Below are 25,506 nucleotides of genomic sequence, written 5' to 3' on the forward strand. Positions count from 1 at the left end.
TGCAATTTTTGCCAAAATATTCACTAAAAATAATGAAATATTTAACTAAAAGTTTTTATTCGACACTAATTTGAAAAAAAAAAAAAACTCGAATCGTACAAAAAAAAGAAATGTACTGAATAAAAAAATTGATGAACTGGAGCACCTATATAGTGGCTAGAGTAATAGATCGTATACCGCAGACGATATGGCAAAATCAAAAATCATTTTATCCATTATTTATCACGACATTCTCCGTCGTAATAATATATACATTGCGATTTACGACAGAATAATGATTATTGCAAAATATATGCTTGTGAATAGGTAAATATAAAAATACGAAATATTTAACGAAATACCTATGTACCGACTAATCCGTAAAATATTTAAGACAATTTATTTACTTCAAAATATCCAAAAAAATGTACTATTAATAATGAATCCGTTTTGTTTTATGTTACGTGTTTTATGTAACGCGTTAAATTTGTATCGGAATTGAGACAGTTAAATTATATACTTACGCAAAAAAGAAATTCCGCGCCCTGTTTATAATATTATTATTTTTATTGTTGTGTGGTGTGTTCAAATAACAATTAAAACGTCTGCAGCACAATGTTCGACTATATACGCGATAGCTCGGCAACGCTGCGTGCGGTGGGTGCGCAGTGCGCGAGAGGAATAGAGACAAAAATCAAAAATCAAAACGTAATTAACAAACAATTAATAATAATATATATTTCGGTTTTGTTTTAATAAACAGCTCCGTTGCAGTGTGGTCGCAGTAAATGTATACAATAATATTATTACTATAATATATGCGTCGCACAAAATCATCGAGAAATAGCACAAATAAATGAAACTACGTATGATTTGTAATAACCATATGAGCCTTATTACATTATAATTATTTTATATTATAATAAGTTTGATTATTACGTTAAACACATCGAAAAAAAAAGTTACATATGCTTCTCATATATATATATATATATATATATATATAGGCCTCATCGGCCTCATATTAATATATACATGTATATATATATATATATATATATTGACATAGGTAATAATATTATATTATAACACGATAGATATTATTATAATACATAATATATAATATAAATATCAGTATATACCTATATCAGTTGCTAAGTGTATGTATATAATATCATAATAATATAAAGAATAGTTTTTGTACAATATATTTATGTAAATTATATAATGTTAATTGCACCGTTTAAACGAACTAAAATTAATTACTATTTACAAAATGCTATAAGCTACATATTATAGTAATCGTATATATATATATATAATGTAAAGGTACAATATATAGGCGTCCTAACAAGGTATATACACATGTATACTTATGGGGGCTCAAATACGGGGTGATTCATGTTTACTGTGTTTAATAATATATTGTATAATAATATTATGATCGCGGTACAAAGTATATATAATATAATTTAAAGTGCGACGTCTCTCGGTAATTCTACACACTAAAATTATACATTTATATCGTTTCGAATTGAAGTCATTATTTACATAATATGCACTGTAGACAAAGACTCTAAAATATACAATACGAATAAGTAGTCGAAACTCGAAGGATGTTTATAGGTATATTTATACAGATTTAAATTATATACGTGCCCGACGCGTATCATCGGTCGGATCGTCCGACAAAAAAATTACAATGGTAAATCTATTATAGTTTGTGAATAAATATTATAGGCAAAAATGTTTTTATTTTTACAAATACGGTACAAGCGCGTTACAACATAATATTATATAATAATTTAATAATGATAATGATAATAATAATAGTGATAATAATAATAATAATAATAATAATAATAATAATAATGAATGTATAATAATATTATGCATGTACCAATAGGGTGGGGGGAAGGGTACCGCTAAAATGTTTTCAATTTTTGGTTTTCGGCAATCTCCGACCAGAAATATTCACATCTACCGATGGTATCGATCACAGATTTATAACTAAACAGCCGAATTTTTTCTTAGTATAATAATAATGATATTGTCTGCGCCCTGCTATAGCGACTTGCTTGCATTATGTCACAATGTCTAGTAATAGAGTAGTTCGCGTGATAAGAAAACGAAATACGAAAATGAATGACTTAGTTTTTCTGTTCAATGATCCACAAGGCTAATATATTGTGTAACATATTGATTTGCAATCACACAAAATATAATTAATGTTTATCTAATTGAACTTATTAGTGAAATAAAAATATTTTATAATCATAAATCCTAATATGGTTTATGTGAAATAATTGTTTAGTTCACTTATTGACGTTCGAACTAGTACATAGGTCTAATACAGTAGAATAGGTACTATACAATTTCGCAAACAGTGACCAAGTGCTTCATAACTGGCGAAAACGAGATGATCGGCGCCGCCTATTAGCGAATTGGGGTGGATGGGCGGTCGTGGGTAGTTGACAGTAAATTATTAGCTAAATAATGTTTTCACGATGAAGTTCACCGTTATTTGTAATAAACTTGTGTGCGCTTTCGCCGGATTTTATAGGTGGGTGGAATATATAAGACTTAATGCGCCTATGAGACAACAAATGGACGTCAGCAGTTGCCTCCCCCAGATAAAAATTTAGGTGGAATATGGTATAGATAAGTTGAATGTGAGAAGATTTTTAAATGGGTCGGTAAATTGTGATTAATTTTTGCCCCCCGACAATTATAAGAGCCACGTGCCGCCTATGACATCGAAATCGAATACGAAATCGATGTGGGTGCACGCACGCGTATACGGCCGGGCTGTCTAGTTATTACATCTGTGCAGGTTTCGACTGATTCATCATATTGTTACGAGTTTGAATTATGACGATCGACGCCGTCGGAATATGATATTATTATTATTATTATTTTTGTTGTTGTTGTTGTCGTCGTTGTTGTTTTAAACAGTGAGAGAGAAAACGAAACGACCAAAAATGAACAAATCAAACCGTGCGCGTCGTCGGTGGAAGGCGCGTCACCAGCCGGCGGTGATCGGCGGGTGAGGCGGGCTGTATCACGTGAACGGTCTGTGCAGCGCCAGCGGTTGCGGTAACGTGCACGGCGACGGGTTGGTGAGGCCGATGCGGGGCGGGTCGCCGGTCAGCTGGAGCGGCGGGGGCGGCAGCGACTGGAGCGGCAGCGGTGGCATGGACGGCGGGCCGGGCGACGGGGCGCCCAGGCTGATGCTCGACTCGGACCCGGTGGTGCTGACCGCGCCCGGTGACATGGACCGCCGGAGGTTCAAGTGCCGGCCGCCCGAATGCGCCAACTGGGCGGCGAATTGCTGCTGTTGCATCCTGCGAGAGGCACAAAAAAAAAAAAAACAAATAACCGATTATTATTGCTGTTGTTATTGTTATATCAATTCATTTATTGTATTTTTTATTTATTTATTGTTATAATAAACCTATTACAATATTATATTAGAGCGTAGACGGAGATCTTACAGAATCATGGTGGTGGCAGGGGGATAACATTTTACTAGTCAGAGTCACCCGCACTCCCCAAAATATGTACATGGGCGATCGTAAATTATACCTATACGGATATACCTTTTTTTGTATGTTTATTCCACTGCCCTGCACTGGTGCAACTAACTGTCACCCCGAGAATGCTCACCCTGCAGCTTTATAATTTGTTTTAGTTTTTCAGCCATACTACTCTGCTCAAACATAATTTAATGTATCCTGTCTTATGTTTTTGGGATTGCATACTTTTAATTTCCTCTTATAAACTTTCTTACTGATATTCCAATACTATTTGTAATACATTTAGTATGTACCTACTCAAATTATGTACGTGGCGTCAAATAAACAAATATGTGTTCGCGCTTATATATTGACGCGTACCTCTCCCAAGTATGTATTTCGGTCGCACGATATATTTTTATTATACGCGACGTGTATACATTTTATTGTGGCCGCTGCCGGCCGAAATCGGTTTATAAACTCGTGTGTGCGTTTCGCTGGCCAAAACGTCGTTTTCACGCCGCCACCGAGGCGGACGGACGGGACCTGGCGACGACGACGGTAGACGTCAATAACCCGTTATTAAATTTTTTCGCGTATACGAACGACCGTATTATAATAAACAGGAAGTGCGTATATAGCGGTGCACAAAAGGCGACGGTGATTTTGTTTGAAAGGATGTCGTCCCCTCGCCATCGCCGCCGCCCCCACATCACTAAACGGCGCCGCCGCCGAATACACACTAATCACGTTTAATGCAAACACAATCGCGACAGTTTAAAAAAAAAAAAAAAAGGTCCACGCGTCATTATTATCATTATTATTATTATTGTTGTTGTTGTTATCAATCAATCCGGCCGCCGCCCGTTCACGTGTGCCTTGATTTTTACTGTCATATACCTACGTTTGTACCTATATGACTACACACTATATATTAAATATTATTAAACTACAGCTTGTACGACGCGTATCTATCGGTTCCAAAATCGATAGAGCTATCCTTAATAACGATTGCACCTATACAATAGTCGGTTTACAGTATCTATTATAGCGATACGTGCGCTCGTATACGTACGCTAGAGTCCAGCCCAATAATATATAGCCGCTAGACAAAAATGAACATATTTTTTTAGCAGGCCTGTAGGCTGTAACTACGGTGAAGGAGAACAAATGGGGACATTGCCCCTCCTAGACTCAATCGTTGCCCACTTGCCCATCACCTCTAGATTTTTTAATAAAATATTATTATTTAATTATAAACTTCAAAAAATTATATTCGATATGTAAAAATTAAATTTTTTCTAGTGTTTCCCCCCTCGTAAAACTCCGTTCTCCCACACTGCACTATGAGTCTAGTTGACCGGTTTTTAAGAATATTTTTGGTCCCTGCTCGGGACGTCGTAAATGCTGCAAAGCTGGCAACACTGGTATAGTATAAAACGATATTATAATTAATTGTACACGTCTGTAGTAAGTTGAAAGACAATGAGTTTACTGCTTCCGATTATATAATAAATTGATTCACTGAAAACCGATTGAGGAGCGCCCACCCATAAGTCATTCCTGACTCCCGATTCCCGACCCTATAAGCCTAGTCCGATGATGTACCAAATTTATAAAATTATTAACAGCAAATGGGCACTAAATGATCGCTTGCAGCCTGTAGGACGTGTAAATAGTATGTTATATAATATAACGAGAACGCGCATAATATACAGATTACGGCATGCGGGCTTATTATTTTATCATTTGCCGCCGTAAATATTGAAATAATTTTTTTATTGTTGATTTATAGTTGATTTATAATGTTATTGTCGTCCACTCCCCGTTTCACGTGCATATTATTATAATATTATAATCATATTCGCTTCGCTTCACCGTCGTCATCGCCGCATACACTCGGACGGATCTATATTATAAAATGTATTCATTATATCTTTAAACAAGCACCAAACAGTCGTGCGGCAGACCATCTGCGAGCGGGGGCAGAAAGAATTTTCGAAATCATAACCCGGACCGGTGCCGCCGGTATAAATTATGCACAATGCGTGTACCTATACATTTATCCGAGATGATAAACTCGGTCGCCGCCGTCAATTTTTTCCGCGGATACATATTATAGTGTAACATCGCGTACTACTCGGATCTCAGTTTTCTCTCACTCTCTGTCACCATCGGCTCTACGGTATAATACAAATAACACACAAGCATATTATAATATAATATTATATACTATACACGTATACGGTGTTAGTGTACATATTATATTGTTATTATTATGTTTTCGTACACTCTCTTTTATCCGGTTAACGGTCTTTTGAACGCGCTCACCCTCGCCCTTTAATCGCCGTACGCCTAATCGGCCGTACAAAAACACTTCCCCCCACCCCCTCCGACGACGATGCGCACAACCCCTTGGCCCGTTTCGCGCTCTATTTGCTCGGAGAATACAAAAACGAATATTGCACGACAATATATACGACGACGACGACTACAGCAGGACACACTACTAGCTGCTCCGGAATATAGTATACTAGTACCATATATAGATGAGTATAGGACGCTGCTGGAGCAGTATAGAGTTAGTGACTCGGGTACGAGTATACATATTATTACGGGGTACTCGGGCCTAAAGAGCGCCGAAGGAAAAATAAATAAATAAAGGACGTAGAGCAGTCTTCAAAGTATAACGAAATAGATTGAAATCGATTGCCTTAATGACGCGAATAGTTTCCTATACCATCTCTCTCTCTCTCTCTTTCTCTTTCTCTCTTATTCCCTTTCTATCTGTGCGTGCGTATACAATGTGTACTCACCTATCTATATACTGCACTACCGTGTCTTCGGTTTTTTTTTTTTTTATCCGAATCGAACAAAGAAAAACCGTTTTATCACTGATCGCCGCACGTAATATTCTGCCGGTCGCCGGACACTATATGTAACATGAATGTATATATATTATATACGCAGAAAGTATAACACGTATGTGTGTGTGTGTGTGTGTTTATGTGTGTGTGTGTGTGTGTGTGTGGTGGACCTCGAGGGCATTTGAAATGACAAAAATAAAAAAATAGAGTACAAATCCATCGTCGGCCCTGCAGCGAACCCGCGAATATCGCAAGGGAGAAACTATGACATTTTTTTTATTTTATTTTTTTATAATTGTTCCACTTTTTTTCATACAGCCGTGGCAATCAAAGTCGCGTTTTGATTCGTTCCGTTGTACACAACAACAATGTATATTATTATAACGACCGTCGCTGCTGTTACCGATTATTTATATGTAAACCGACGACACGAGTGCATCGTTATAACGTTATATTATGATAATTATTGATAAATTATACAATGTGTATACGCATAATTCATATAATATTAATACGGTTTCTTGTAATACGTGAGTACCTACTGAGTATACATATATACATTTGTTATATTGTGTTCACGCGAGAACTGCAATGTGATTTTACCTCGAGATAATATTGACCGCCTTTGCAAGGTAATTGGAAAATATGAATTTTAGTGCCTATATTATTTTCTCTCTCATTCCTTCCTTTCTTTCTTTTTTCCCTCCTTTTCGTTATTAATTTTGTACTTTTTTTTTTATTTTCGGTTTCCTCTTCTTTCCCGCCCCGGTCCGGGTAGGCGTACATTATACGTATATATAATACGCGTTTCCGTGCAATGCAGCCTTCACTCCGACACGGCGCGGTGGCAGCTATACGACAACTACGACGACGAACAAGCCCCCCGGGTACCCGCCCACCAAAAAAAAAAAACACTTGACAATTTAATGACTCCGACTCGCCAACGCTAGGCACTACTACTACTACTACTACACCATCACTGCTATGACTACTATATTACTACCGGTGCCATGTTTATTTAACGACGATGACATTGACGATTTTCTACCGTGCAGTGGTAAATATAATATTATAATATTATTATTATTATTATACTATACACGTATAAGACTCTTCGTAGTAGTCTGTTTCGTCATTTGTCACTGTTTTTCCCCTACACGTATTATAGTGACGAGCGGCGAAGGCAGAAATATTCCGAAAAATCGTCAAACAATTTTTCGGCGCCCACAGTCGAGCGACTGTGTAGGTACATATTATGCATCCGTGAACTCCATCGCGTTGAAGTTTTTATTTTTGTTACTTTAATATTCCTGCGCAGTACTTGGCTATGCATTTGTTTTAAAAAATAACTTAATTACCGGCTACGCGATATACCTAAGTGCGCTGTTTTTTGAGTTGCGTGTTATGTACCTACCTAATGATATTATGTACTATGCGTATTTATAATATAATACGCTTTTCAAATTCGGAATGTTTCCGTTATTTATTCCATATATTATTATATATTATACTATAATGACGTGTCCGGTTTAGGCCGAGACCCGAGGATATATAAAATGTATAGATACGCGTGTCTGCGCCCGGTGAAACCAATATTTATTTTTGTATAAACCCGATGACTTGCGCGAATAACAGGCGCCAGTTGTAATCCGACCAGAAATAAAGACTTTTTAAAAAAAAAAAAAACCCGAAACGAAACCCACGTCTGGAGGAATGGGATGTGTATAGAAGACGAGCGTCATTAGAAAACAATTTCGAGTTCTCGACTCCCCTCTGCAGAGATAACAAGCGCATTTAATGGCGCAAGTTTAAGAAGTTTTTTCCCTTTTAATTTCATAATATAGTTTATACCGAGTCAAGTGGAAGTTAATTATATGTACAAGTACAACTATAATATATACGTATAGGGTATACGATCCTCGTATATATTATATATTACATATTATATTATCATATATGATAAGGTTATTACTCATTATGTTATATATTATGTGCCGTAGCAGCATTTGGTTTCGTCATGATAATAATATAGTGTTAACAACAAACCCACTTTCAAATCGGGCTACCGTTGCCAATAAGAATAAAATAATAATGCGCCATATACGTTAAAATATAACATACCTATTATGTGTACCGTCGAATGTAAGGCTACTAAAATATATACTATAACTATAATATACTAAAACCAAACCACGGTGTAGACACGGCATTGTCACGCGGTTTATTAATATATAATATTAAATTCGATCTCAACGCGCTCGAACTATATCTGATCAACAATTACAATATAGTCATATGAGTAATTGAGTATAATATAATATACCATCAAAGAGACTGGGGCAGAGTCGATTTATGACGACGAAGGCGACGATAGCGTGACAACATCGATATTTTCACGGTGGGACATACCTGTGTGAAGTGTGCGATCGGGAAAGTCTTGGGGTATATAATATATTAAACGTGGACCAATGCACAATGCAACCGCTGCAGATGCAACTTTCAGATCACAAGCTGGCCACGATTTCACGGCGAGTTATAGGCGGAAGCGCACGAAGTATATCGTCAAAGTCCAAACGGCCGCCAATACGATCGTTTCCTGTATATACGAAATGTGTAATTTGCGTCAAAAATCCCTCTTCGAAATCGACGGCGGCGCTGTAACACGATATACAACGCACGCGGACCGTTCGATTTTTATGTACATGTACATACGCCGCCGTTCGAGATGTAAAAAGCGCCGGGCCCGGGGGTTACTCCCACGGTTCTCACGTAAACAAATTCTACTTCCCCCCCCCCCCCCCCCGAAACGCACACGAAAAGTCATCACATCGCGAGCGTTGTACACGGCGTCGGCGGGTGTTAGGGTCCCATCATCGTGTGCTGACGGTCGCCGATAAAAAGACGTATACAGAGTCGTGCGTGCAGCGCGTACAGTTTGTTTTGTATCAAGGGTAGCATCGTCGTGTATGTGAGTGTGTATGTGTGTGTGTGTGTGTGTTTAGGGTGGTCTCGGTAAGGGAAAAATAAATACATATATATATATTATACATAAAGAAACAGTCTGTGTTGTTTTTGGCCGTGTACGGGCGCCTTTTAGCTTTTTGGTCAAGAGGCTCCCGATAAGCACACACACACATAAATATATATATTATTATATTGAGAGACACAATAATAATAATATATCGGTGCAGACGCGGCGCCACATTGTTCGCGGGACAAATCGAAATTTACGCGCGTTTGATTTTCATTCTCCAATTTTGTAGATCTCCAATGTGCAATGTGCCGAGGACGATGATATATTATATACACACAAACAAACAGATATATTTATATTCATATATATATATATGTAGTATATACCTATTATATATTATATACCTACGTACACTCAGAGAGAGAGAGAGAGAGAGAGAGAGAGTTTGAGTGGTGGATAGAGGGGAGAGAGGAACCATATTTTGCGATGTTACGCCGTCATCGTAATTCGATATTTTTTTCCACTGTTGTTTCATCTGGCTTGCCGTACAATAATATACATACATAGATATATATATACTCGCTTTGTTGTGTGTTTGATCAAAACTGGACCTGACATAATACTTCCGGCCCTCGACATCGTCGTTTGAAGAAGAAAACCAGTTTTCTGTATCCCGGCAACACACCGCCGCGCCGCCGCCGTATTATGTTCCCAATAATATTTTGCTAGATTTTCGTAGCCAGATAAACAATATAACAACGTCCGCGAGGTAAGGTATACATTGTTTAGACTTTAAACGTTGCATTTGTACCTTATTTCGTTCGGACCACAAATGACATTTGTACACGCTGCTGCACAAAGTGAAACTGTTCTTGCGGGTTCGTATATATAATAATACGGAATAAACCCGAAACTAATATAATAATAATATACCTAATCGTTCTCAAATCTGTATAATATATAGGTCCGTTGACTATTGTTCCGCCGGTGCAGTGTGGTGGTCTACTTATTATTTCGGCGCACGCAAACAATTATATCATGTATATACGCAAAATATATATATAGGCTATGTGGTATACCTACAAAACCGTTTCCTTAGATCTGTGCGTTTGATACTGTTTTGATATACAGTACGCTGCAGCAGGGTCCGATATTTCGCAATCTTACTGTCATACGATATACTTACTGCAATGCGAGTATAATATAATATAATACATACGATTTAATAATATTATATGAATAAATCTTTAAATATATTAATATGTGTACAGCGTATAATATATAAACGGTTTTAGACCACACGTCCATTATATTATACGGTTCGGTTTCAGCGTACCTATATTATAATATTATGCACATCGCATGATAATATGTGTAAGTTTATTATAATACTATAGCATATCATACACGTTCATTACTTGTCGGACTACAGTGCACGATGACGAAATAGAGTTTTTATGCACTCGCGGTTTTTTTTTTGTTTTTTAAACGCATATTTTACTCTGAAGAAAAATATAACAAATCCACGGTCGATAAACCGTCGTAGAGATTAATTTCAGAAATCCAGGTTGTACGCGAGTACTTACGCAATACGCACTCACACACTTTATACGCGTTTGCGATGAAGTACATTTGATTGGGAAATTCTCATATGGTTTTGAGATCAAAAGAGTTACTTTTGGGGGAGTTGCGACGAAATTGACTTTGTGCGCGCTCAGCAAAGGAGAGCAAAATAAATAACCAATTTATTTCTCCACATAATACTCGTTATTCAAATCAACAATACGCAAGATTCACATGCATATTGTTCCCCTCGTATTATTTCATCTCGTTTTTTATTTCATTTTCTTTATGCCCGGTTTTTTTTATTTTTACATTGTCCTTAAATTTGTTCCAAGTCACGAGATTCATCACCGCGTCTTTTGTCCCCCGGCTACGGCAGAGTCGACTTTCCAGTCGAATCATTTCAAATTCAATATTCCCTGATTTAAAAGTATACAGCGTATTATGATTACACACAAAAACGAAAACGCGAAAACGATTCCGCCGCCGTGTTTCGAACTGCACGAAGAGATATTTATTATACTATGTATTATTATTATATTGTACAGTCATCGTTGCGAAAATGGTCTTCCTACGTTATTGATTTTAATTTAGACATTATTCTCCGAGTCGTCTTTATTTCCGTCTCTTTTCCTCGATTCTATATAATATTGTCTGTATAAGTCGGTCGATCATTACCCCGGGCCGACACCGTCGTCGCCGCCGCCGCCACACCACCGCCACAGCTACTGCAGCAATGACGAGACAATTAAGTGTCCACCCCTTTTCGCTCTCGGCGAAACAAAGCGCACAATCGGCCTTTCGACATTGAATATGTATATATTTATATATTATATTATATTTAGGCTATTGTTGTATAGGCCATAGGGTATAAACGAACATTGTTCCGAAGATTGGGCGACAATGATTATTGATATACATACATACATTATTGTATATAGTGTATACCTAATAATAGGTATACACTTTTATTACACTCTTTTTTTTTTATACCGAAGTTAATCGTATAATATAGTGTATTCGATCCAAATAACTCGTAAAACATTAATCTTTAAACAATATCTACTGCTAGCAGTGTATTCGACTATCACAGAGCTCATCCGAAATGTCCAATGCCAACGTGTTCTAAGATTCCAATCCAAAGTCCTTTGCGCATCTTCTCAAAAGCTTCATTCTACTCTACCAATAATAGTTCTCTTCACTCAGATTTCAAAATATCAGTGTCGCTGAATTAGCAAGGCTTCATTATAGGCGATTTATTAATATACCTACTATATATCACTATCCCAACCCTCCATCATCCAATTACCATCCACAACTATATTGAAAGTTCCAGAGGAGCTTCTTGTTCAGCTCTATAACAGACGGCCTAATAAGGAATTCCGTAAACAAAAAAATAATTAGTAATAATATGTTATGACAACACGTTTATTATTATCTATCTAAAAATATGTTGACGCGTGTCATTATACAGTAAGTTATATCTGTATCATACACACAAAAACAATTTGTCGAGAAAATGACTGTAGTCCGTGTACAATACACATACCTATACTTTATATAGCAACCACAACAGCAAGCTATCATATACACTAATAATAATTATAATAGATAAAGGTATAGAAAACCGTTGATAATGTTTCGTGATAAATTAATTCACATGGAAATATGTGCGAGTATATACCGATACCTATTTTAATATTCCTATAACAAAATATTATTTCATTTTTCGTGTCGACGTGGGATGTAATATATATATATAGCGCCCGAGCAGTTTTCAAATGATATTTGATTATTTTATGAGCAACCATTTTTTTTTTTGTATTTTCTATACGAACTCGTATAATGGAATAATATTATGCGTATACATAATAATATATAAGTCAACAGCGGTGGAATAATGCCGTATTTGTCATAATTTTATGCAAATACAGTATGTTGCGTTATAATATTATATCGAAATTATTCCCTCTATTCAATATATATAATAACCAGCTAATATGGTATATTGTGTACAACCCCTTATAGTAAATCACGAAGTATTAACTGCTGACGTGCGTGTCACGTGATACACAACCCGTTAGCGTTATAAACGCGCAATTTCGTGTCTCATATGTATATAATACACATATAAATATACAGTAAAAATATGATATTATTGATAATAATTTGTTATAGATTTTGGTTTTCGAAATCACATAATTGTTATATTGCTACCATTATAATCGTTGTGATTTTCCAAGCACAGATAATATAATATATACTATATTATATTATATATAGTCGTTCGGTATCTTACTCGAGTTTGTAATATATGGCTAATAATTAAAAGATTTCATTTCATTATTATTAAATGAGTCGTATTATTTACTTCTAAAACGTTGTTCGATTTTAATGAGTTTTTTACCTTTTTTGACTGAACGGTTCAGAAGGGTATATTTACTGCATCGATTAACAAATATAATTTCACATTAGTGTTCACAAGGTTTGTCGGATAAGGTGGTCCTACCAACCGGTTTTGTTTTTATGGTTGGAGTAAAAAAGAAAATATATAATATATACACATATAATATACGATATATTGTACACCGATACGTTTTATAATACTAGTATGATGGTCGGGCGGCACCTATAACATTTAATTGACAAATTACATGCGCTCCAATGGACTTTACCAAAATGATTAATACGGAGGCTTATTACGGAACGGTACCTATACCTACCTGGATAATGACTTAATTTAAAGAAAAGTCGGTGTATAATATTTTGACCCGCGGGTTACTGATTCGTCGACAACAATGGAATTTCAAATAATATTTGGTATAGGTTATAATATATTATGTGTGTGAGTGCTATAATATAGTATTACACTATAAACGAAAGTCGATACGAAAAAAAGCTGAGAATTTTATTTTTTACGCAGTATCGGTTTATACCAACTATACCGAAGCGTATGCTCGTGATTCCGGTGTACAGACATTTAATATTATACACGGTGGATACCGATGTACCATATACGTACGTGAAGATAATAAAGATAATATTATTAGACAACATGACGTCGTCGTACGCAAATATTTCTCGCGGTGGCCCGATAAAACGTCGTAGTGAAGGTCGCAGATCGAGATTTTTTTATGTGCATCAACCAATGCAAAAACTGCACCACAAGTGCATTATTTGAGCGTGTTCGGTAGTGAGAGAGAATGTTTACACGGAGAGAGCGCACTCGAGAGACGCGTGTGCGCGCGCATGCCGTATACAATTTTGCTACTATATATATATAACAATATATATAATATTAATAACAGGTAGGTATATGCACATTCGATGTACATAATATAATAACGACGATGGCGTGCTCGTGTTCATTTGCTGGTCAGCTGCGAGAAATCGTATATTATATCGTTTCGTTATACTATTATATGATTATCATTACTTATCGTACGTAATAATAATATGATCGAAGCCAGTCGACTAATGATCGCAATCCGCGGTGGCGTGCACAATAACGCACATCCGTCTCCGTCGTCGGAGTACCAATATATATACACACATATATATATATATATATATATATATAGATAAGTATATAGAAATAATAGACTAAAATCGAGAACTTGGCGCGTCCGACGGGGTCGACAACTACTAATTTGTTAAACCGTCGATCAACGACTGCAATATTATCTCGACGGGCGCGTGTGCGGACGAGAGACGAGAAGAATTCGATTACTATCGTTTGCAATACATGACGTATATTATATATTGTATTATTATATTGTATACATACGATAATAATAATAATAATAATAATAATAATAATCATATAATACGCGCGTTCGCCTTTTTCGTTATTCCCTCCGGCAAAGCAGATCAGCAAAAGTAATCCAAAGCGTGTACAATATCGTTCGGCTGCAGTAGCGTAGTAATAAACGCAATAGTATATATATAATACATATTATTCGATATACATAAATATTATATAAAGGACCGAAAACCGACCTGATCAACGGCCGTTTGTGTATATTATATAATACGCGACGCCGCCGTGTCGAGCGGGCATATAAAGATACGGCCCGGCCGCCCTCTCGATCGCGGAAATTGGATTTGAATTTCGCGTGCAAACAAATCGCCGTTCGTTTAATTTCCTACTATATACTTTTTTCCCGTCGCCCCTGCCCTGTTTGTGTATTATGTTTGTATATACATAAAAAAAAAAGGGAGCCGAGCATTTAAACGAGACAAAGAAACGAAAGCTCAGTGACAATAATGTGTAAACGATTTTATTTTTCTACGCGACTGAATGACAACGGTGCAACAAGCTACAGCTTACCAGCATCTATATATTATATTATCTCAGTCCGCCGACGGATTATAATTTGTACCCACACATAATCATTATCTATTATTATTATAAAGAAACGCGCGACTCGCAGACGTTTGGTTTTATCGAATAATGGTAAAAATTTGAACTCAAAATGCCGTCATAAACGGTATAGGTACCTATTATTTTACACTGCTATATATGGCTGACTGTTATGCGAGAATTCTCGTGCTAAGCATTTCATTCCGGCCATAGACCTTAAAAAATAGGTAGGTACACTATATCGTGTGTGTCTATAGAAAGTTTACGATTTCGGCACGCACCGACTAAATCGGTCCCGACTAACGATAACGTATTGTACACGTGTGTCCGTCTGTGCGATAACGCCGCTCCACAGACACACTATATTATTCTCATGTATAAACATATTTTTGCGAGCTACATAATATGTACATTGTAGTTGACTCGGAAATGTCTCTGCAGTTTAAATTCGTTCGTTGAACGTTTTTCTTTATACCCACGTTAGGTATCGACAAACGAATATAGCGTAGACACGATTTTCGAACGTGTAGTGAGAGACTGGGGTGGGGCAGCAAAGTCAAAAAAGGTTTCTATGAGACTCAATTAATGTTCAAGAAAATATCGGCTTTTAGCGATGTTAATTTATGATATTCAAGTTTATCGTGATTTTTAAAGTCTAATCACTAAAATTTCATCATATTGTTATATAGTTATGAATGCGACGTATATACATAAGATAATAAATCCAACATCGACTACAGCTGTCGTATCGGACGGAATTCCGCCATAAATATATTCCCAAATCCGGGATAGAACTGTTTGACTCCATAACATAAGTAGGTTTTGTTGGGGCATAATATGCTGCATAATATACAAAATTAATAATACTCCTTAGGCATCACATTCAAATCCCGTTCTCCGCACTCTCGCCCCGCAACGGAAATCATAAGTTTATTCCGCCTATATAATATACTGCAGTGTACAATAGCACGCGTATAATTTATGATATAACAACGATATACTATACGTATTACAAAGTTTTCGAAGCACGTCCGCGCAAACGTTTCGCACGGATAATTAAAATTGATTTCTATACATACAATATATGACATTATAATACTATATACGAACGCACGCATGATAATCGGGGCGTATTTGTCGCGTATCGGTCTGTATAGTATATTATATATATATACACACGTGAACGCCGATAATAATAATTATATACTGTATACAGTACACACTATACCTATATACCGGCGGAGCTGCTGTGTATAAAGAGCCGACGAGATTAGACGACGTCCGCGGAAAATGCTGTGTAAAACGCGACGGTATATATATATATATATATATATACCTATATAGACGATGATTAGTGTGCGTGCGTATATAATATAATAGGGCAAGCAGGCGGGAGAATCGCTCGGGAAATCGGGTAACGGGAGATCGAGCGCGCGTGGACCGCTATAATTAGGTTTCCCGATACAAACACGCCGGGCGGCGCACAAAAGAGAGTTTTGTTACAAAGAGAATTGTGTATTAGATATCATTAGGAGGGCTACCAGAAAATGAGAAATGTGATAACAGGCGTCGGCAATCTGCAGCGGCGGCGGCGTAGGGTATATATAGGTACGCGTGTACTGCAGTGTAGGGGTGCACGCATATATAGTCTTACGCCCCAGCGTCGTCACCACCTCTCGTTGACCGAGTTTTACGCAGCTCAAAAGAAAGGATTTAATTCAACTATACATATTGTACGTAAAGGGTAGGTGGCAGACAAAGTTCACAAGGCATAGTTTTCGTTTACCGATTTGTCGACGGCGGTCGGATTATAATAATTATTGGTATGGAATTCGCACCTCTCCTGCTGCAGTAGATGGCATAATATTATATAGACCGTCTACTCGTATATTATAATATACGCCACGGCGGGAGTTGTATTAAAAGGCACTGTGATCAAAAAGAAAATTTAATTGACGCGTAGTTAAACGGTGTTGAATTACTTGGCATATATGCAGTTGTTTTTTCGAGTAAAAGTAAAGCTCATTTCATATTCAATCGAATTAAAGTCAATGGAGTAATGCCGTTTTGAATATTATTGTAACTTACACCAAACAACATCATCGATTTTGAAGAAAATTACAGAGTTTTAATTGAACGCCAATGCGCGGTTAACATACATGCGCTACTTTATAATATTTACAAGTACTTAGTACATAAGTATTATTTATTATATACTGCAGATTGCAGTAGTGCAGTCATACAGGGCAGGCCACCGTGCAGTTTACCGATTTCCCGTGTTAACCTTATTGCAGGAAATCTAAAAAAATAGTGGCCCACCCTGTATACATCATCGCCACTGCTCAGTTTCTTCCCCTCCGACAATTCTAATTTATAATAATATAGTCGTGGATAAAACACGTATATACGTATAGCAGACATCTGGGCACCACACCCCGCGAGGGATTATTAATAATTTTTGTAGATGCCTCATCTATGCACCTATATAATATATCTACGTTTTTTTTTTTAATACCAACCGTAAAAAATCGGTAATAAAAAACTACCAAAATAATGAATCGTAGTCGTGTTCGGGTTGTGACGACTCAATTACCCGAAGGGTGTCGGACTGAGCGATGAGCTCCATCGGCCGAGCAGCCGTGAGTACTCATGACACATAATATCATCATCACGGAGCGCGTGGTAGTGAAGTCCGTACGCGAGGAGGTCCGCCGCCGCGACGGTGCGCGGTCGCGGGTTGACTGATTGTTGTTCATCAACGGGCGGACATTACCGTACGGTAATATTATTATTGCCGCCGAGGTGTTGGGATCGTCGTTCATTATTATTATTATTATTTTTTTTTTTTTTAACAGTTTTGGACGGTTTTTTTCCCCATCTAGAACATCTGTATTTGCCGCTGCCGCCGGGCCCTAATACGGTCTCTGAGTAATTTTTCTCTTTGTCACCTCTCCGATACAACATCATTTATCTCCGAAACGCTCGTGGTCGTCCGGCCGCCGCTTCCCGCTACAACAGGTGTATATAAATATATACCCACACACAACACAGCCGATCGATACGAGGGCAAGCACATCTCTTTATAGGTATACCTATAATAGTGATCGCGCGTTCGTTACACATTAGTTATTACAAACTGTATATTATATTATACGCTATTATGACGTGCATATTTAATTAAAAACCGTTGAAAACAATAAAAACACGAAACGTCTACGAACGTACAGATAGCCGGCGACAGAATGGTCACGAAAACCGCGATAGACACGTGCGAATGACGTATACCTACAGTATCATAAACGAAACGATTAAATTATTGCAATCGTTGTAATGTATATTGTATATTATAGGTAGGTAATAATATTATTATAATTCATAGTTGTGCTACACATGCACAGGGCCACGGAATTTTTTCCAATACACTGCTTTGGGCATAGGTATATAACACTGCAGACGATCATTCTGTATATATGTGTATAAACTGCTGAACGAGCTTAGACGAATTGAGCACAATTTTATGCACGGCATTCCTGCACCAGTCACTTATATGTAGGTATCACAAAACCGTGACATAATAATCAATAATCTTATTCTGCTATAATATAATAATAATATATAATATGCGCACCTGATTAAAATGCGAATTTCGGAAAATCTTTTTTTACTGCACATGCAGAGGAACCACTATTTCGAATTTCAAGTTCATAAGTCTTGTAGTTTTTGATACTCAAGCAGTGGCTTTAATATAACGTACTACAGATAATCTGCAGTGCCTATATTATACATCACGCTACAATGATATTATTGCAATAGTGTTCTTATTCAATACATTATAAGTATAATAATTATTAATTTATATGTTTGTCACGAATATTCGGTGTGACTCATATATTATATTATACTGTGTAACGAGGTAATGATTAATATATATGTTTGTGCGTGGACGGTGATGTGAACATTGACGATCGTTTTCGCGCGAGAAGTGAGTTTATTACGTTTCAAAGTCAAATGGTTGACGTATATTATTATTATTTACTGTTGTACAAGATGCTTAATGTATGTGATAGGTACTAAAATTTCAAAAATAGGTACTTTATCTGTGTAGAATAATGCACTTTTAGACGAAACGTACGCCGGTGAAGGTTTTTTTCTCTTTTAAGTCACTCGTCATTATTTTACAAATAAACGGTACTCATGCACCCAACTGACTATAGAGCAAATAAGACTTCTCCCGTCACATTATATTCATCGCACAACAGTATAAAGTGTAAATAATATATATATGTGTATTGCATTACTATTATTATTATTGTTTTTTATTATTATACGAGTATACGACATATATATTTAGTTCATTAAACTTACTTTGACTAAGTATATGAACGGTTGAATTTTTATATTGTACCTTATATGACCTATGTGCACAACGACGTGTTATATAACTATATAAGTGGGTACTTTAAAGCATATATATATATATATATATATTATCACCATAAGTTTACATTCTTTTAACCAAAACTGAATTGTCATTCGACTAACGATATGTAGGTACACATATTGTATATCAGTATTCAGAATATTTAGCTTACACGATACTTCACAATAATAATAACAATAGTTTACAATGCAATTATATGTTACCTACCTACCTACCAAATATAATTACAAACACCAGTACAATTCATTATTTTTTATCTAGGACGGAAAAATAGATTGACAACGATAAACATGCTACCTATATACAAGCGGTATTTCGATAAAATATATCTCATTGCGCAACTATTATATATTTATATATATTTAAGCACAATGCATGGATGTAATAAATTATATTAACACCCAAATAACTACAGCTGCTGCATAATATATACATAATAATATACATTCAATAACAACCGAGTGCATGCGCTTTCACCGTAAATGTATACCATGCGCAATAAATATTATATATAAAGGCACCTACACTATACTTACACTACCTATATATGAATGAACTCGTTCGCAATTTGATTAATAATGTAAAAATCGCAAAATAGTTTCAATATAAGAAGTCATTTGCGTGTGTACGATACGCGCCGCTAATGTATACCTATAATAATAATATATTATAATATAATATGTGGACTAGGTACCAATCGTGACCAAGTTAGGTATATAATATTTTGATGATAATTTACAAATGCGGCGGACCGTAACCGAATTAAAAAAGACTGTCGAAAAATGCATTATTATTTTGTTCAATATAGATCAAATACACATGTACAATTTACACACATACCGGGCGATCCATTTAACGTGATACACTCATTATTTCATAAACTATTAAAGTGTATTAAAGTAGTTTTTATGATGTTAAACACAACATTTAAAATAAAAGTATTTTTTTATTATTGTTTATAGTTATCATTTTTAAAAAACTTTTTATTATTTATGATGACAACATGCATTTGCATTTCCTTATTCCAAAGCAGAATATTTTTGAAGTACTCCGTTCATCCAAACTTTAAATACTTATAAGTTAATAGTTATATTTATAACTAATAAACTATACTTTTCAGAAACATGCTTTTTATTGACCGAAATACTCCGAACAATATTCTGCCTCGGAGTATGAAATTAAAAATGTATGTTATACTTCAAAAGAGTAAAGCCCAAAAAGTTATAACAATGAAAAATAGTAAACATTTTAATTTTATCCAAACATGTTGTTTTTTTAGAGCTTAAAATTATTTAAAAGACATATTTTCATAAACATAAGTGTTTTCTGAAATAATGAGTGTCTTACATTAAATAATGAATGGTCCCGTATAAATATATACTTTTATGGGCATATATTATAATATTGGATGTCCCCCGTTAGTTTTCCCCTCGATTATACACATAGATAGGCACGTTATATTATATATTGTTATATGCGATGATTACATTGTACACACGTCATATACATATATAAAGAACCCTATACATTTATAATATGTAATATTATTATTATCGTTATCCGGTCGACCGCTCGTCCATATTACTACTACTGTACTACTAACTTCCACTATACCACCGCTACCACCACAAGACGGGGTGTAATAATTATTATTGTCGTTGCTGCGTAATCAGTGTGACGGGGATGACACAATGGTCACGCCCCTCGTACACTGCGCGGGGCAACGGTCGACTTGGTACGCATATATATATATATATATATATTCGTGGCATACATAAATATTATAATATATACATAGGTACATATATAGTGTGTGTGTGTGTGTGTGTGTATACATTTTGTAATATCATGCGTAACGGGCGGTGAGTTACGTACTACCCCCCCCCCCCCCCTTCCTCTTCGATCCATCCCGTCGCGTAATCGCCACTCCCTTATCCCGCGATTCGTTCTCGTTTCGGTATACCGGTAAAAAAATGAAAAAAAAAACTTGATAAAAATATTTGTCGTCCGGGATAGAGGAAGAGGCACCTACATGTATAATACCTATATATATATATATACGTCATGATAATGTTATATATTATACGCTCCATATATGTTATTGGAGCCCACCGCCTATGTATAATATTGGACGTACACCGCGGATGTAGATTTAGATATGTGTATTGTGTAACAATAATATTAATAATTTGTGTCATGTGCAGTACCTACTATACATAAATATAGAACATATATATACAATATACATCCCGTGACTCTCGCAAACCACATTTGTCGCCATATTATGTATACCTCTGTATATATATGTGCGTACATATGTGCGCACCGCCATTGTGTCAAATTTGCATATATAATATCTAAAGGATATTATTATTTATGGATCTCGCGTTGAATCGACGGCAGTATAATAATAATATATGTTATGTACACTATATAATACAGAAACCGCACCTGCGCCGCCTTAAACAACAAACGGTGGTGTTTGAAAAACTGATCATCGGCCATATTATTGTACAGCATGATGGTAAAATAGAGAGCGCCGGAGCAGTAAATTCGAAGAAAAATCGCGTCCTCTTGTGCCCTGTAGTGGTGTTCGTGTGGAAGACCTATATAGGTACATCATATGAAATACACTCAATAACGTAGTGGTGTATCGGTCTGGACTTCGCGTATATAGATAATAGGGGCGGTTTACGTCGCGTATATATAAACCACGAACATTTATATTTGTCTTACGGCCGGAAAATTCAGAAATTATAACTTTCATTCGGCTGCACCTATATGAAAGAGCTAAGAATGTATACATGACTATGTATATTCCTTTTTTATCTTACAAAGGGGGTGTGAGCACGTGCTATTTTTCGCCATAGCAACGCGCCGCGATCTTGCAGTGTATATAATATAGGCGCGCGACATCGTAAAAATTGATTTATAAAGGTTTGAAAAGTATAAAAATGCCGTGTATGTATTATAACTTTACACCACAGTGACAATTTCCTTTTTTTTCACTCGCTGTGCAACATGATGCCATGATGGTATACGCCATATAGCTTATACCGCAATAAGTGAAGTCCGTGTAAAAGTGTAATGGCCAACTTCACGGCGGTCAATATTAGTGTCGTATTCTATATTATCTAATATAGTAATATCCGTTTGAATACGGCGTTTGTTTAACGTTCACTCAGTGAAAACTAGATAAAACCATAGACCTATAAACTAAATATAAACTAGTTTATAGGTCTATGGATAAAGCCTATTTATTTTACTACTTTTTCCAAGAAAACTTTAAATATTATGTAAATATATAATACAGGTTGAAGATCATACTGTTGTAAACTAGGCAATATCTTAAAAAATGTATTATTTTAGTCTTAACAATAAAATATACTAATAAACGATAACCATAGAAAAAAGTAAAAAGTATATAATATATAGGTACCTCCTTAAACATTCAAAAACAAATAATTTAAAAATTCGTAATGCGTTTAGTCTAATAATTTTGATAATATTATAAAAAAGGAAAAACCAATTTACTTCAAAATCGTAATTGTAACATAAAATACTGTCAAAGTACCTGTATGTTATTCGCTTAAATTAACTTATAAGTATTATAGTTACATCATCTGATAAATAGCATCGCTTAAAATATTTAAAACTGCTGGAGTATTGGTGACCTTGGGCCTGAGCGAATCATTGTATATAACTAAGTCCCAAAGTGGAACAACGGTGGAAACGGTTTATACCTTATGGTTCTATGGTATAGAATGTTTAAACGTAAAAAATGAAATTTATATAGGTAGTAGGTACTCAGTCAAATTGCGTATGATCGATTAAAACTAACGACGGAGTAGAAGCCCGTCACACGAAATTCGCAGAAAGGCTCAAACTATAAGAATTAAAACTGCTTGAAAGCGGGCGTCAAAGGTGCCTGCCATGGATAAGTAATAAGTGCACGTGCCGGTCACAGTGAGGGGCTTATAGTTTAGGGGCGTTTGATGTTTTCTTTCAAATTCTCACTACGACATTATAATACGCGCCCCGGTTGACTTTTAATGGAATTTTCATCGACACTATATTGTTTACTGTGTTAGTATTATATACCTATATACTATTATATATATGGATATAATATTATGTATTTATATACAATATATTAAATCCTCGTAAGACCATATACCTAGATATTATGTATATTGGATATATAGCAACTGAATATATAATACCTACTATAATCCTAATTATAGACCTAAACCATGAGGCGCAAGTCGTTATATAGCCTTATAGACTACACTAAACTAAATATTATCCCGCCCCCCACTGCAATTAATATGAATGCATTAGATTAATGATAACTTGAAAGTCAGCACATTCATACTGCGACACTCCTGTATACGCACACTTTCAAATTTGATCACACATTACACAATATAATATATTATGTGTAAAACTAAAATATGATATACGTAGTAATATGCAGTGTTTAAACGTAAAAATATTGATAAACAAGTAAGATATTATAATGCATAAAACTATGTATTTGTATAGGTGTTTACGGAGAGTGCAGTGATGTATATCTCAGAGTAGCACCTGTATACTTATAAATAATATAAATAGTACCGAAAGCTGCACCTCTACGGGAAAAGACTGGTTCGTGCGATTATTGACTGATTACAGGTTAGGTACGCGTAAATTGACGAAATATATAAATATATGTTTTCGTCGTCGTCAATCGCGTGACTGCTAGAGGACAGAAGTCCGAACTCAAAATAATAATAATATACACACACATTGTGCATAGTGCAGACGACGCTCAATTAAAATTTGACAGTGTCGTCAGATGTTTGACAAACACTCGAAACGGCGCGGCGGCCAAAATTATTTATACAATATAATCAGTTCGTCGACGTCGTACTATAGTCTCACTATACATAGCCGCCTGCGCGCGTGGTTCCTGCAGTGATTTGCTGCCAGTAAATGACTTGGCGAGACGGATTCGACGGGGAGTATAAGAGTGATATCCTCCTCGTCGGTCGCCGTCGAGTGCAGGCCCTTTGCGCATCCCGCCCACCGATCGCCGCCGCCTCCAACTGCTATCGTTCGGTAGTCGCGTGCCGTATAATAATAATAATATATAATATTGTATTATCAACAATAAATATCACGCGGTGCAGACAACGGTAAATGATTACCATCAACTGAGCGGGTGTGCGATTTGTTTGCCGTGTGTCCTACTAATCATTAGGTAGGTTATAATATTCGAAATTATATGTTTTTTTTAACCGTACGCTGTTAAACGCAACGGCAACTGCGGGTACATGCTAAAAACGATTTCTACTTCAAGATATTTCCCGTTTTATTAAAATTGCTATAGATTTGTTAGAGGTAGGTATATCGTACCCATATATAATAAATTATATAAATATATTTCTACATGCTATAATATAAATACTCGACTATTCCGAGATTTCCTATGAACATTTTCCCAATTTTCCAGTTTTTATGATACCAATATGAACGCACGTGTATTTATAAATGTAAGTTTATGTATACGTCATGTTAATAAAATACAGACATGCGTGTGTAACTATAAGTACAACCATACAGGTACACAGCTGCTAAAACTTTCTCAGATAGATCATACACAATCTATATAATATTTTTATATAAAGATAAATAAATATAGAAGTATAGAAACCAAGACAGTCTCGTTGTTCAAGCGTTTACCTAATTAATTTCCATGCAACATTTCGACAGATTTTGAGAGTAGGCCGGTTTTTAATCAATAATCTCCTCTTATTCCTCTA

The 25,506-nt window shown here is 35.9% G+C and overlaps 1 protein-coding gene across 1 annotated transcript in view; it reads right to left on the reverse strand.

The window, feature by feature from the left end:
* Positions 1-723: 723 nt before the first annotated feature.
* The window catches only part of LOC132947029 (homeobox protein SIX6-like), a 41,988-nt gene continuing 17,205 nt past the window's right edge, over positions 724-25,506 (reverse strand). The window contains exon 2 of the mRNA XM_061017208.1: positions 724-3,323. Within this exon, the coding sequence (XP_060873191.1) occupies positions 3,041-3,323 (283 nt within the window). The 3' untranslated portion in view covers positions 724-3,040. The remainder of the gene's footprint in view (positions 3,324-25,506) is intronic.

Source organism: Metopolophium dirhodum, chromosome 6 (assembly GCF_019925205.1).
Source record: "Metopolophium dirhodum isolate CAU chromosome 6, ASM1992520v1, whole genome shotgun sequence".
NCBI lineage: Eukaryota > Metazoa > Arthropoda > Insecta > Hemiptera > Aphididae > Metopolophium > Metopolophium dirhodum.